The sequence below is a fragment of the Leucoraja erinacea genome, chromosome 22 (genome assembly GCF_028641065.1).
Source record: "Leucoraja erinacea ecotype New England chromosome 22, Leri_hhj_1, whole genome shotgun sequence".
NCBI classification, from domain to species: Eukaryota; Metazoa; Chordata; class Chondrichthyes; order Rajiformes; family Rajidae; genus Leucoraja; species Leucoraja erinaceus.
In genome coordinates this window covers 28979887-28996297 of record NC_073398.1, presented here as the reverse complement: position 1 = coordinate 28996297, position 16411 = coordinate 28979887, and the positions used below count along the sequence as shown (strand labels likewise).

The 16411-nt window shown below is 42.1% G+C and overlaps 1 protein-coding gene across 13 annotated transcripts in view; it reads left to right on the top strand.

The window, feature by feature from the left end:
* Positions 1 to 16411, top strand: part of nrf1 (nuclear respiratory factor 1) — a 71145-nt gene that overhangs the window by 11868 nt on the left and 42866 nt on the right. For 9 of the 13 annotated variants that reach the window (XM_055653354.1, XM_055653357.1, XM_055653355.1 and 6 more), the window contains exons 2-6: positions 4811 to 5061; positions 8621 to 8735; positions 9018 to 9104; positions 10471 to 10597; positions 11960 to 12100. In XM_055653354.1, the coding sequence (XP_055509329.1) occupies positions 4836 to 5061; positions 8621 to 8735; positions 9018 to 9104; positions 10471 to 10597; positions 11960 to 12100 (696 nt within the window). In that variant the 5' untranslated portion in view covers positions 4811 to 4835. The remainder of the gene's footprint in view (positions 1 to 4810; positions 5062 to 8620; positions 8736 to 9017; positions 9105 to 10470; positions 10598 to 11959; positions 12101 to 16411) is intronic. The other 4 variants (XM_055653358.1, XM_055653359.1, XM_055653361.1 and 1 more) reach the window with 1 other exon arrangement.

Below are 16411 nucleotides of genomic sequence, written 5' to 3'. Positions count from 1 at the left end.
ATTTGTCCCTTCCCACCCAAACCACCCCCTCTCCTGGCACTTTCCCTTGTAACCGCAGGAAATGCTACACTTGTCGCTTTACCTCCCCCCTTGACTCCATTCAAGGACCCAACAGTCTTTCCAGGAGTGGCAGAGGCTCACCTGCACCTCCGCTTGGTTCGCATTAACCTACCTCATCTCCCAGTGGCTCAGCACTTCAACTCCCCCTCCCATTCCGAATCCGACCTTTCTGTCCTGGGCCGCCTCCATGGCCAGAGCAAGGACCACTGTAAATTAGAGGAGCAGCACCTCATATTTCGCTTGGGCAGTTGGCACCCCAGCGGTATAAACATTGACCTCTAATTTCAGGTAGTCCCTGCTTTTTCCTCTCCTGCTCAGCTCTCCCTCAGCCCACTGTCTCTGCCTCTTCCTTTTCCCCCCCCCCCCCCCCCCCCCCCACCCCCACATCACCACCTCATCAGTCTGAATGGTCTCAACCCGAAACATTGCCTATTTCCTTCACTCCATAGATGCTGCCTCACTCGCTGAGTTTCTCCAGCATTTTTGTCTACCTTCGATTTTCCAACATCTGCTGTTCCTTCTTAAATATTTATTAAAATCTGATAATGTGCACATTAACTGCATGTGATTTTTTTCTATTACAAATCTCAAATTGGCCATCTATTTTGCAGCTAACCAGTGGCTTGCATCTTGCAGTGTAGCCTCTGTATTTCTGTTCATGGAAGTCTTCTGCGGATAATGGTCATTGACAAATCCACACCTGACTCCTGAAGATTGTTTCTGATCTGATGGACAGGTGTTTGATTAGTAAGCTCACCAGTGCTCTCTTTCTTCTTAATGATGTTCCAAACAGTTGATTTTGGTAATCCGAATCATTTGGCTGTAACAGTTGTATTCTTGTTTCTCAGTTTCATAGTGGCTTCTTTGACTTTTGTTGGCAAAACTTTGGTCCTCATGTTGATAAACTGCATTAAAAGTTTGCAATGGCGATGGAAAGACTAGGTGCTCGGAGCTCTCTTATACCTGCATGAAGGAGCCTGTGAAGCCATGTGTCCCAAACATTATGGTGCCCTGAAATGGAGGGACTATGTATAAACACTGCTGTAATTTCTACATGGTGAAACCAAAATATATAAAAATGGCCTTTATTAAAAACAGACAATGTGCACTTTAACCACATGTGCTTTTTTTTCTATTACAAATCTCAAATTGTGGAGTACAGAGGCAAATAAATAAATGATGGGTCTTTGGCCCAAACATTATGGAGGGCACTGTAACAATATAATTTTATTCAACTAATTTTCTTGTTCACCCTAATCTGCTGTTAGGTTATAAAACACAGTCGACTGTAAGGTATTTTGGATTGCCCACATTTTGGCACGTTGCAACCACAAACGTAATTTTATGTGATAGACCAACACAAAGTGGTGCATAATTGTGAAATGGAAGGAAAATGATACATGGTTTTCAAATTTTTTTACAAATAAAAAACTGAAAAGTGTGGCGTGCAAATGTATTCAGCCCCCCTGAGTCAATACTTTGTAGAACCGCCTTTCGATGCAATTACAGCTGCAAGTCTTTTGGGGTATGTCTCTACCAGCTTTGCACATCTAGAGACTGAAACTTTTGCCCATTCTTCTTTGCAAAATAGCACAAGCTCAGTCAGATTGGATGGAGAGCGTCTGTGAACAGCAATTTTCAAGTCTAGCCAGAGATTCTCAATTGGATTTAGGTCTGGACTTTGACTGGGCCATTCTAACACATGAATGTGCTTTGATCTAAACCATTCCATTGTAGCTCTGGCTGTATGTTTAGGGTCGTTGTCCTGCTGGAAGGTGAACCTCCGCCTCAGTCTCAAGTCTTTTGCAGACTCAAACAGGTTTTCTTCCAATATTGCCCTGTATTTGGCTCCATCCATCTTCCCATCAACTCTGACTAGCTTCCCTGTCCCTGCTGAAGAAAAGCATAGAGAATAGAATAGAATAGTTTCTTTATTGTCATTGTAACATGAACCATGTACAACGAAATTTAAAATGTCAGCCAGTCAGTGCAGCATTCAAACATTTCTAAAAGCTAACGATACATACAAGGTAAAATATTAAAGATAAACAACTAAATAAATATCACGAACAAAGCACGCATACACACCCAACCCTCCATCCTTCTGTCGATTTCACAGTTACCACAGTCCCTTAGTCTGTATCGCCCCTGCGTTCCTTGGCGGCTACATTTAGTGCTTTTATAGCAGTGGGGTAAAAACTGTTTTTTAGTCTGTTCGTCCTTGTCCTTGTAGATCTGTACCGTCTGCCTGACGGCAACAGTTCAAACAGGGAGTGTCCGGGGTGGGAAATGTCCTTTATGATATTCTGGGTTTTTTTGGTGCAGCGGGAACTGTGTAAGTCCTCCAAGGTAAGGAGAGGGCAGCCGACAATCCTCTGGGTGTTGTCAATGGCCCTCTGGGGCGCTTTCCTCTGAGCCGCTGTGCAGCTGGTGTACCACACGCATACACAGTATGTTAGTATGCTCTCAATGGAGCACCGATAAAAGGACAGCAGCAGTCTCTGAGTGATGTTGTTCTTCCTGAGCACCCTCAGGAAGTGCAGTCTCTGCTGGACCTTTTTCAGCAGCGCAGTAGTGTTCACGCTCCACGTCAGGTCCTCCTCAATATGGATTCCCAGGAAGCGGAAATCCACCACCCTCTCTACACATTCCCCTCTGATAGTCAATGGTACCATGTCCGTTTTGTTCTTCCTGAAGTCTATTATTACTTCCTTTGTCTTTAAGGTGTTGAGGAGCAGGTTATTTTCTTCACACCACACTGTCAGCTGCTCCACCTCATCCCCGTAGGCGTACTCGTCCCCCCCGGAGATGAGTCCCACCACCGTAGTGTCATCCGCAAATTTGACAATGGTGTTGCTGTGGTGGGCGGGGGTGCAGTCATGTGTGTAGATGGTGTAGAGCAGGGGGCTCAGTACGCAGCCCTGTGGAGAGCCGGTACTGAGGCTGAGGGCCGTGGATGTGTGATGGCCCACTCTGACTCTCTGGCTGCGACCCGACAGGAAGCTATTTATCCACGTACAGGTGGAGTGTGGAAGTCCCAAGTCCCCCAGTTTGTCCACCAGTTTGTGGGGAAGGATGGTATTAAAAGCAGAGCTGTAGTCCACAAAGAGCATCCGCACGTAGCTCCCCTGCTGCTCCAGGTGAGACAGAGCAGCATGGAGAGCTGTGGCTACAGCGTCCTCTGTGGATCTATTTGCTCTGTACGCAAACTGGTGGGGGTCAAAGCTTCGGGGCAGAAGTGATGTGATATGACCCCGGACCAGTTTTTCAAAACACTTCATCACCACTGGTGTGAGTGCGACTGGCCGGTAGTCGTTGAGGCTGGAGATGTCCCTGCTGAAGAAAAGCATCCCCACAGCATGATGCTGCCACCACCATGTTTCACAGTGGGGATGGTGTGTTCAGGGTGATGTGCCGTGTTAGTTTTCCGCCACAACATAGCGTTTTGCATTTAGGCCAAAAACTTCAATTTTGGTCTCATCTGACCAGAGCACCTTCCTCCACATGTTTGCTGTGTCCCCCACATGGCTTGTGGCAAACTGCAAACGGGACTTCTTATGGCTTTTTTTTTCAACAATGGCTTTCTTCTTGCCACTCTTCCATAAAGGCCTAATTTGTGGAGTGCACGACTAATAGTTGTCCTGTGGACAGATTCTCCCACCTGAGCTGTGGATCTCTGCAGCTCCTCAAGAGTTACCATGGGCCTCTTGGCTGCTTCTCTGATCAATGCTCTCCTTGCCCGGCCTGTCAGTTTAGGTGGACGGCCATGTCTTGGTAGGTTTGCAGTTGTGCCATATTCTCCATTTTCGGATGATGGATTGAACAGTGCTCCGTGAGATGTTCAAAGCTTGGGATATTTTTTTATAACCTAACCCTTCTTTAAACTTCTCCACAACTTTATCCCTGACCTGTCTGGTGTGTTCCTTGGGCTTCATGATGCTGTTTGTTCACTAATGTTCACTAACAAACCTCTGAGGCCTTCACAGAACAGCTGTATTTATACTGAGATTAGATTACACACAAGTGGACTCTATTTACTAATTAGGTGACTTCTGAAGGCAATTGGTTGCACTGGATTTTATTTAGGGGTATCAGAGTAAAGGGGGCTGAATACTTTTGCACGCCACACTTTTCAGTTTTTTATTTGTAAAAAAATTTGAAAACCATGTATCATTTTCCTTCCATTTCACAATTATGCACCACTTTGTGTTGGTCTATCACATAAAATCCCAATAAAACACATTTATGTTTGTGGTTGTAACGTGACAAAATGTGGAAAAGTTCAAGGGGTATGAATACTTTTGCAAACCACTCAGTTGGCTCACTTATTCGCTGCTTTGGCTCACTGAGTTGCAACTTCATACTTTCTATTTTGTGCTGGTGATTTTAATTACTAATTGACTATTTCAGTTGCTGAGAATGGATAAGTAACAAGATAATTTTTCTGCGCATTTGCCCTCCAATCAACTAACTCAATCCTCCAGCAGTTCCTCCATTTTGTTGCAATAAACTATTCTGGTCCAGACTATGAAAAACCTGATCAACCTCATTGTTCTAGTTGAGATTTTGCTTTTAGCAAAGTTGTATCATTTATTTTGAGATTCTCACAAAATATTCCTGTGTTACAAGCAAGGAGACTATTCTGCATTTGCTAATGGATATGAGATATAACAGACAAAATGTTACATTATCTTTACGTTTCGATGAGGTGTTTCTATTCTTACTATTCATCTCTTTGAATCAATCACAGTTCCAGCCTTTTGCAGCATTGTTTGATGGAAGGACACGAAGCAAATCAAAATCACGGACACATGACAACCATCGAGGCTCATGCGGTTGCCCAGCAGGTCCAGCAGGTACATGTGGCCACGTACACAGATCACATCATTCTTAGCGGGGAGGATGACTCGCCCTCATCGCCTGAAGAGACCTCCTTTGACGATTCTGACATCCTAAACTCAACCATCACAGATGAGGTTACGGCCCATCTTGCTGCAGCAGGTGAGACTCTGGAGTGAATGGGAGTAGGTGTTTACTACTGCTGAGTGGAAAACTCATAAGGTCATATGTGATAGCAGAATTAGGCCATTCAGCCCATCGTCTATTTCACCATTCAATCATGGATGATCTATCTCTCCCTCGTAACCCCATTCTCCTGCCTTCTTCTCTATCCCCTGACACCCATACTAATCAAGAATCTATCTATCTCTGCCATAAAAATACCCTTTGATGGCCTCCACAGCCTTCTGTGGCAAAGAATTTCATTGATTCACCACCTACTGACTAAAGAAAATCCTCCTCATCTTCCTAAATGAACATCCTTTAATTCTGACGCTATGACCTCTAGTCCTAGACTCTCCTACTAGTGGAAACATCCTCTCCACATCCACTCTATCCAAGCCTTTCACTATTCTGTGCTTTTCAATTAAATCCTTCCTCGGTTATGGTGCCCAACACAGAGTGCTACATGTTTGTGTTTTCTTCATTCAGAGTCATACAGCTTAGAAATAGGCCAACTCATCCACATTAAACTAATTCCATTTGCTCACCTTTGGCCCATAGCCCTCTTAACGTTTCCTGTCAGTGTAGCTATCCAAATGCCCATTACATGTTATTGTACCTGCCTCAACCACTACCTCTGGCAGTTCATTCGATTTATGAACCACCCTCTGTGTGGAAATGTGGTCCCTTGGGTTCCTATTAAATCCTTCCTCTCTCATCTTAAACCAATGTCTTGCAATTCTTGATTCCCCAACTCTTGGTAAAAGACAGTGAGCATTCTGCCCCTTCATAATTTTATACACCTCTATAAAATCACCCAACAGTCTTCAGTGCTGCAATTATTAAAGTCCTAGCCTGTCCCTATAACTCAGTCCTTCAAGTCTTGGCAGCACCCTTGCAAATCTTTTTACACTCCTTCAAGTTTAATAGCATATTTCCTGTTGTAGGGTAAACAAAACCAATCACAATATCCTGAGAGTAGTCTTGCACAACTACAAAATAGCATCCCAACCTCTCTACTCAATTCCCTGATTGATGAAGGCCAGCCGTGCAAAAGCTTTTCTAAAACTCCATTTGCCATTCCTTGGCCCAGTTAACCAACTGATCAAGGTCCAGCTGAAATTCTTGATAACCTTCACTGCATACAATATCACCTTTATCTATAAACTTACATGCCCTGTACATTCTCAACCAAATCATGGATATGGATGACAAACAATTTCCTGTTACCTTTTTGTATTCTTCCCCGTTGTCCTGTCCCATTTCCCAACTCACTAGTTTTCTCTTCCGGACACTGATTTTTTTTTGATGGACTGTAGTTTAACTACGATCTGCTACCTTCCATCGCATGGTTCAGTAGGTTAACCTCTCTATGCACTTGATAGCACAGTCCAAGAATAGCCTGTGAGAATTCAAAAGATTACATGGGGTTATTTTGAAGTAACCTGATGATGACTCGGGCGTGTCCTGGCTGGTATTTAACCCCAATTCTATTCTTGAAACCGGTAATCTGAATATTAATGTTGTTGCAGTTTGTGGAAGCTCACTTTGTGTAAGCAGCTTGCTGCTTTTTTAAGCAGTGGTGACAAAGTTTATCTGTTATATCTCTGTACACATAACAAGAATACACCAACACCAAACTATTCCCTGCTTCTCTAAAATAATATGCACATTGGCCTGAAAATGTTTTGTGTTTTCGCAAAATGCAAGCTGGCCACTTGAATGAAGCACTAGAAAGGAACCGATAAGAGTTCATGTCTCAAGACGGGGGAACAGAATTGTGCTGGCATAAAAATAAGTTTGTATAATGCATTGAATATCAGGGCCAGCAGATGGTGCTAAGAAACCACCAAAACATTAAGCCAGCTACCTCGACGCTGTCTCGCGTCAGCCAGCTTGGTCACAAGAAGGTGCAAATCCGGTCTGGAAGTGATCACTGCTACTATTTAAATGCTTTGATATATATATATATATTCGGTATTCCATAATTTTCCTCCTAAATGTCATTCCTTTTCCCATTGTAAAAGTTCCAACTCAAACTGGATACCCAGTCATATAGAAATCTGCCTTGTGAATGTGGATAGACTTTACCGCCCTATCCTGTGCCCATTTAATGTTCACCTACGCCATACAGCAGAGCTACTGGATACAAGAAAACGGGGAGAGAGTGAGTAATGGGGAGGAATCCGATCTTAATTTCTCTTTTTCAGTGAATATCTGCTCCCCAATTGTCCAAATGCAAAAGGTTCTTATGCCCCTGTCCCACTTAGGAAACCTGAACGGAAACAAAAAATTCAAAACCGGCTGCGACTAAAAATAGTTTGCCGTTTTAAAAATCGGTAATTTTTAAGTCGAAGCTGGTTGTGATGCTAGTTGAAGGTGGTTGCCGGAGGTTGCAGGTAGTGGAAGGCCTTACCTTTCACTACCTACAACCTGCGGCAACCACCTGCAACCTCCGGCAATCACCTTCAACTAGCATCGCAACCAGCTTCGACTAAAAAATTACCAATTTTAAAAACGGCAACCTATTTTTAGTTTGGCCGGTTTTGAATTTTTTGAAATAATCGCTGGAACATAGAAGAAGCGGAAACCACTTTTCACCATTAGGGAGACTGACAAAAATCTCCGGGAACTGCATGGAAACCTTGGGTGGGGCGCAAAGTCTCCAGAGGTTTCCGTTCAGGTTTCCTAAGTGGGACAGGGGCATAAGGATAACTGTGGGATTCTGCATCACTCAGACTGATGTCTGCCAACAACACAGTGGGCTGCAGCTTGTTCCTTGGAACTTCACGATCTTTATTATTCTGTAATGAAGTAACTACTGAGATATTAGGACAACTATGGTTTCACGTTCTCTTACTTCTTTGTATGTTCATACGACCTGTGTCTTGTTAAGTGATTGATATAATTGCATCTTTGGCAATCCCAAACACAGTGCATTTGTTTAGCTGTTGGGTCACACAAACCAAGGAAGTCTTCTATACTAGTCTCCATTCCAAAACTGTGTTGCAGGCAGGCCGCAGGCACTTGTATGGAAGGAAGTACAGTTGATTGGTGTGGCCTTATTTAACAAAAGGAATATGCTCCCAAGGATCCCACTCCTGATTACCCTGGCAGTCCCCTCGTCTTCCCGCTCAATAAACCCCCTCAGTTTATTTCCCCCATTATCATCACTGCAACACAAATGCCTTTGCCACCATGTCAAACACTGAAGATTTCCTAAATTCATATATTTTCTGGCACCACCTCAATCAATCCACCCAAAGCAGCCACAGAGGGAAATACTAAGTTGGAACATTAAGCTAAGTGCCGTTCTGCCTTTTAAAAAAAATTTGTGAAGCTTTTGGTAGAATTGTGCAGAGTGAGAATCCAAGTTGTAAATGAATTTGTGTTTTAACTTCAGGTTTAGTGATCTGCTCTATGATCTGTGCAAACTAACAGGTACATACTTGACTGACCCTTTGCCCAAAGACGGGCACAGTGATGAGTGGCATCACGGGTGATTTTCATTGTCGGGAAAGCTGTGGGGCTTACTGACCTTTCCACTCTTTGCTCTCAGGTCCGGTTGGAATGGCAGCAGCTGCTGCTGTGGCAACGGGCAAGAAACGGAAGCGCCCCCATGCTTTTGAGTCCAACCCATCAATACGCAAAAGGCAGCAGACGCGCTTGCTACGGTGAGACTCCCTTCTGTGGCCCAGGAGCCCCAGCTCAGAGCACCAGCCACCATGTATAAGTTACCTGTTCATAGACATACCAGATTAGGACATCAGTACTGGCCCCACATGTAAATGGTTGAGTTGAAAAGAAAAAGACTTAGAAAGTATGTGGGGAAAAATGGGGGAGAGGGTTCACTGAGAATAGAAACTGTTGAATAAATGTTATAGGTTAGGTTAAAATGTAGATTTAAATTTCAAAACATAAAGCTGATGTAGAATTTCACTTTTTTTTCAAAGCAGCCCCAATGGTGTAGTTAGTAAATACACTGCCCAGAGCCTGGCCGTGCATCAGGAAGATCCCTGCTTCAAATCCACGTCTGTAACTGAGTGAGTTGATCTTCTGAGGTTAAGTCACATTGTTAGAGTGGAGGAAGTTTCACACTACGTCTATATTCAAGCCAGGGAGTGAAATCAGACAGTGAAATCATACATAGAAAAGTGTTCTTCTCTGGTTGAGTGACTTGGGACTGAACATGAAGCAGTAAACTAAGCCGATTGTTGGGCCTCTTGCAAAGATTTGATCTGAGAAACTGCAATTTTCATAGCTGACAGATGAAGTGGAGCTGGTTTACCTGTAGATCAGTCCGTTGATTAATTTGACCTGGTGCTACTCAGTTTATTTTATACATTACAGAGAAGTTCTAACTTGCCACAAGATCTCTTTTTGTGTATTTACGTGCACTAGGCAAACCTCGCAGCACATGCTAGCTTTCCATCATGTTTGACTTTCCTCTGGAGGGCTCAGCTTTTATTTTCCACACAGCTCTCTGAGCTTGTTGTTTGTGTGTTTTCCACCTGCGGTGCATCATTCGGGAGCCTTGATTATTCCCCATATCCTAGGTTTGGGGACAATGGCCTCAATTATATTTGCCACACCACACCTCTAGCAGCGATCAGTCTATTCAGCACAGATTATGGATCAGACCTGGGATTTTTATGACCTCTGGTTACATACCAAACTGGGCAGTACGTTTGTTAACTGCTACTGGAGAACCTTGTGCTCTATGAACGATTTAGAGGTACAGAGCTTATAGGGAATAAATTCAGCTTCTAACTTCACCTGCCCCCAAGTTCAATATTTTGAGATGTATTTGAGACTTGAATGAAAACTTCCCAGTTTGAAAGCCACTCTTTTCAGTCAAACCTACAGCTGCGGTATAAGCTCCAAGCCGTTGCAATATACATGTTGACTAACTGAGAAGGATTATTTCTCTAGAGAATGCTTTACAGTGGTCTAGTAAAAAAATGTATTACATTGACTTTGAATCCATACCCAATAAAGTCTTATTTTCCTGATAGAGCTCTTCCTAAAAATTATGTATCTGTAATTCTTCTATAGAAAGTTCATTGTAAACATTTTAGTCATTAAGTAAATGTTTTTTTTATGATCATTGGATGACATAAGAATTAAGCCAAGTAAAAATATAGCCCTCTTTCTATTTGTGTGCTCTGGGCATGTTAGGATTAGGGATTTAAGGACCTTGGGTGTCTCCAAATGTTAGGGTTTAGGACATTGAAAGGCAGAATCTGTAGCTTTCACTCGAGTATTTTTATTAGATGATAGGATTATAGCATGGAGATGGTCAATATCCCAAGTGAAGCTGGTGTTGAGTTCTTTACTTTAAATACAAACTTCCATCATCTCATCTGAGTTTCTATTTTCTCTCTCTCTCTCTTTCTCTCTGCCTCACAGAAAACTACGAGCTACTTTGGACGAATACACAACCAGAGTTGGTCAGCAGGCGATTGTGCTCTGTATCTCCCCATCCAAACCAAACCCCGTCTTTAAAGTGTTTGGAGCTGCTCCTCTGGAGAATGTGGTAAGCAACGAATGACCGTTGGTTTTCAATATTAGTTTTCTTTTGTTTCTACTTCATTGGCAGGTGGGAAGTTTAGCTGTAATTCACGTGCAAAGGCCCCATTATAATTGGGGAGGCTCACCTTCATGGGTATGTTTAGAGCCGATTTCTCGACAAACAATTCTAGCCTGCAATAGGAACAGCTTTTTACGTATTTCTCCAAATAAATCCAATAGAGAAAGTCGACTTTTAGCTGAAAAATCGTCCCGTATTCACACGAGCAGGTCACTGGATTGTTGTGAAAGGTAACAGTGAGTTGGGGGAGGGGTGGATTAAGCATGGCTGGACTGACTATTAGAGGGTTTATTTGATGCTGAATGATTGCATTATAGAAAAGGGTTACGTGACGTGTAGGTGAAAGGTAGGACTGTGCTGGCAATTGCACAGGTGGATGTGAATTTAGTTGTTTGGAAATTTCCCCTGGGGATTGAGGCAAGCATCTGCTTTTGAAAAAAAGACTTGGCTTTGCTATTAATTGGGGTGTGGTTAAGGTTCATGTACAGGCGATAACAAAGCATGAAATCATTGCTTATTTTACTAAAAGGTTTTTTTTAAGCCTTCACTTCAATTTTATTGCATTGGTAAATGTCAGCTGTATTTACCACCCTGTATATTTGAATGCAATCATGGCTTCACTCTGGGTGTTCATACAGTAGGTGCAATCAGTTTATATCCCTCGATGTAAATTCAGTAATATCTCAATTCTGTTCTGTACAATTCAGCACTGTTCTTTGCAGCTTATTTTCCATCGCGGGACCTTCATTGTAAAACATTATTTCCTTTTCTTTTTGAGGGGACATTGCAGCTAATGAGGCCAATTGGGGACTTTCCCCATGACATCTGCTGATAACTGTTCACTGAAATAATCTTAGACTATCCGCACAGGATCATCTCTGTTCCCTTTGTACGACCCTTGTGATCTGGGTGCAATGATTTAAAACAATGAGAGTGGCCAAGTCAATAAACAGCAAATAACTTGTGATGATCGAACATCCACGTGAAAAATCCACTCACAACATGTAATATTGGCTCTTGGGCAAGACGTATTACCTGCCACCTTGGTGATATTTAGAACATGTTTCCCTCTACATTGACGTGGCTGTTTGGTTCTCTGGTGGTAATTTCTAATTCCTGTTTGCCTGTTCCAGTTCGCAACCTGTCTCCTCTCACCGCATTCCCTCTGAAGTACAGAAGCAGATGCGCCCATGTTTTGGTAACACAATCCAGTGCCACCGAGCACCTGGAGCATGTTGTTGCCTAGCAGTAGTTCCCTTTGGTTGCCAGTTTACAGATTGTTTACCTAAAACCTCTGCCTTTCCCTAGGTACGCAAGTATAAAAGTATGATCCTGGAAGACCTGGAGTCAGCACTAGCAGAGCATGCTCCCCCACCCTCGGAGCTTAATTCCGACCTTCCACCGCTCACCATCGATGGAATCCCAGTCTCTGTAGACAAAATGACGCAGGTGAGCCAAGCCTGTTTTGCACTGATGATGCATATGGATAATGGAAAGAAGGAAACAGAACAATCTACTGAAAGCTTCAGCGCAATTGTCCCAATTACATCAGAAAACCAACAGTTTTGTGTCATCCTTGCCCTCAATTGCATATTCCATCCTCCAAAATGTCCTGATTACTCATAATCGCTTGTTTTCTCATCTATTCTGCCTCAGGCCCTGCTTAACACTTGGTCTTTATACTCAGTGTTGCCAAGTATGGATGGAGGGCTTTTTGACCTTGGTTTTAAGTTTGTTTCACATACAAGGTTCACTCTAATCACAGTGAAATAGTGATCCAATTGTATTTATCCAGAACTTTCAACGCCATTTTTGTATCACTTCCCAGTAACAGATTGTTTAGATCATAATCTGTATCCTACATCACGATTTCAATTCTTGGAGTGAAAAGAACAGCAGAAAGAGTAGGCAATTTAGCTCCATTCACCATCCATTGATCTTTTGCCTCGCTACCACTCCTCTGTACCAGCTCTATGTCCTTTGATATTCGTTATATGAAAAAATACTCAGCAAATGAACCTTCACTGTCCTCCTTAAGATTCAAAAACCTCCAGGTGAATAAATGTTTTCAAATCTCAGCACTTATATCTTGCAACTGTGACCTCCCTGGTTCTAGACATCCTAGCCAGGGTAATTATCATCTCTGTATCTTGCCTGTCAACCCCTAAAATCTGTATATGTTTCAATGGGATCATCCCCCACTCTTCTAAACTTGGGATTATGTCCTCTTGTCCTTTTAACCCCATGTTATAGAACAGTCCTTGCATTCCTGGAATCAATCTCATGAGACTTCATTGCAAGTTTTTAATATTCCAGGTATATATTTTTTTATGGTAGGAGACTAGGCTCGTATGCAGTCAAATGGTTTTGTAGATTCAGGCCTCATCTGAATGTAAATATATCATATATACTGATGCTTGGCTGTGAGGAGGTAGTGCATTAATGAAGGGCTTTTCCTGTGAAGGAGGAATTATAATATAAAGAACAAAAACAGATAATGACTGAAATGCTCAGCAGGTTAGGTAGCATCTTTGGGTGAAGAGAAACAGTTAATATTTTAGTTCAATTACATTTCAATGCCATGCTGCTTGTCCCATTAGTATGGTAGCTATTACAGAATCTGCCACACTACTCAGTTTAGCCAACCTTCTGCTCTGGACTAATTCCATTAAACAAAACTGATTGTGTTCATTTCTGTTTGTGGGAACTTGAAGAGTCACAAGAAACTACAGATGGCTGGAATCTTGAGCAAAACAAAGTGCTGGAAGAATTCCGTGGGTCAGGCAGCATTGGGGAGGGAATGGACAGGCATGTTTCAGATCAGGACCCCTTTTCAGACTGATTGGTGTAGGTATTAGAAATCTGAAAAAGAGAGATTGTGCAGGACAAAGCTGGAAAGTGATAGGTGAGTACAGGTGCGCAGAGTTTGATGGATGAGTGGAGTAGGTGACAAAGACTAAAGTTAAAGAGGAGATAGAAGGGTAAGGAAAGGAGTGAAATGTAAATCCAGAGGGAGGGAAGTGGGTGCAAGGTGAGGGGTGATATAGGGAAATCGGGGACTCGGGGATGGGAGATGGGTGTACGAAGGAGGCCTTTCTTCAGACTGATATTTTAAGGGACTATTAGAAACTAAAATTTCTATGATTAGATTTATGAATTGCAAAGTGGTGCAACATTAATGTGGGAATACATCAGCTAGCCCAGTAATAGTTGTGAGGAATGATGTTGTGAAGGAGGAATTAATAACGCACTTAGAATATAGTGCATAACAAGAGTTAGCAGTGCTTTACTGGAATTCAAATTTTTCAAAGAAATATTGCAGCTGGAAACGTTTTGATGAATCAAGAAACTGGTCAAATGGAAGACATTGTTCATTTATATTAAAGCCAAGTAATCACACTAAGTGAGGAGAAAAGTGTTGGTGGAGGTAATTTAGCTTCACAGTCTTCAAGATGCTGAAAATAAGTGACCACCCTGAACAATACTGTTGCTCAATTAATATATAATTAACAAATAAAATTGATTTGGAGATTCAATAACACTCAATATGTTTACAAAATTCCTACATGTATATGCCTCAATATTCTTTGGGGTCTTATTCCATGAGTATGTAGTAATGTTGGAGCTCCTTTGAATTTCTTGCTCATTAATTGTGGAAGTTTAATCTTTCTTACCCATACTCCTGAGAATCCTCTTTCAAAATCCCTTCCTCAAAAACTGCCAATTTGTACATCTCAAGAAATATCTCTTCCTCAAAGGCCATCACATATTGTTTATATAATTGTGAAGGCACAAACTATCACATCACACAAACAGGGTGCTTTGGTCTTTTCATTCTTTAATCATCTCATATTTTCACATTTACCGAATAACTCTTTGGTGCGGAATTAGAAAGGGAAGATGTTATCCATTCTCAATACATGTGTGGGAAGGAATTGCAGATGCTGGTTTACATCAAAGATAGACACAAAATGCTGGAGCAACTCAGTATGATAGGCAGCATCTCTGGATGGAAGGAATGGGTGATGTTTCGGGTTGAGACCCTTAGTCATAGTGATACTCACACCGGAAAACCATGTCCCAGCTACACTAGTCCCACCTGCCTGCGCTTAGTCCATATCCCTCCAAACCTGTCCTATCCATGTACTTATCTAACTGTTTCTTAAACGATTGGAACAGCCTCAATCAACTACCTCCTCTGGAAGTGTGTCCCATACGCCCACCATCCTTTGTATGAAAAATTCCTATTAAATCTTTTCACCTTCACCTTGAACCTATGTCCTCTGGTCCTCGATTCCCCTACTCTGGGCAAGGGACTCTGCTTCTTCTGTGCACCCATCTTCAGACTTTCTTGTGTTGATACATGTGTCCAGTGAAGGCACAATCTGGCTTGATTGGATTATTTACCAACTCTTGCTAGCACAGGTCACATGTGGAGAGGTACTAGCTAGATATTAACACGAGGCTGCATCCTAATGTGACCAGGTGCCTTTAAGATTATTAGGAAAAATAATGTATTGTTCAGGTGCTTTAAAAAAAAGGATCAAAATATTTCCCCAGCTGCCATTATCGCTCTTACTCTTCCTGCACAAAGTAAATAAAAAGTGCCAACTGTGTGGGGACTTATTTAAGAATCCAAAGTTGTCACCAATGCTAGTTTCATTGGGCAACATACAGCTGCCTCAAGTGAATCATGCTGAGCTGAGCAAATAAGCGCAGAAGAAATGAATGTCTTGCTTACTAATTGCACCTAGGGTCCCATGGGAGATAATCTTGTTGCTGGTTGCCATTGCGTGGCACTTGTGAGCAGGTGTAACATGCGCTCGTGTTGGTCCTAATTTCAGGAGTTGCTTGTGTTTAGTGAATGCCAGCATCACAAGTATATGTGTTTTATTTTCCTTGTTACTGAATGAGCCAGGTGAGACTGCCGTGCTGTGAGCTGCTAATTAAACTTGGGCTGAGCCAGGTATGAGGCTGATTGTGTCCCCTGTGGATTAGAAAAAGACCCTCTTAACAAGAGCATCAAGCTGCTGTAGCCCCTGTACACTCCCAATGCTGTAATTAAAACCATCTGGAAAGTAGCCAAACGATCCCAGGAGCAGATAAGGGGAGGAAGTTTGAATTTTGGGGGAAAAAATAAATGCATGAAGCAGGTAACTGAAGCTAAAATCTTGTGTTAAAAATTGAGTTTTATTAATCCAATGAAATGACTATTTTATGCCCGTAATTGCTTAACCAGATTCAAATTCATGGCAAATTGTCCTTATCCCACTCTCACCTGTCTTTCCGTATGTAATATTTTTTTCCCTCTGTCATATACTTCACATATAATGTGCTGTCTTGAAATATCAAGACATGTGCAATTAGTAAGTATGGCATCTACTTTGAATACTGTTGAACACATGCCAAATAAAACACAAACATTGCTCACCCATGGATGTCCAAGTCTGGTGTTGCAGGCATTAGCTGAGATTGTCTTATTGTAACTAAACAAAAGAACTGGAGTGATATAATCACTATATACTGGGCTATTGTGTAGATCATTCTAGACTTTTGAATTACTTCTATTTTTTACTTGGTGTGCGGGTTATGCTGCTGGCAACGTTCCAGTACCCTTAATTCATCACTGCTCATTTAAAGTCACCTGCACAGCTGACCAATGTTACATCTTTGATTCCAAGCTACTCCATCAAAATTCAAAGTAGTATTTCCAGGTGCAAGTTGAAAAAGCTATAATCTTATACTTATGTTGATAAAGGA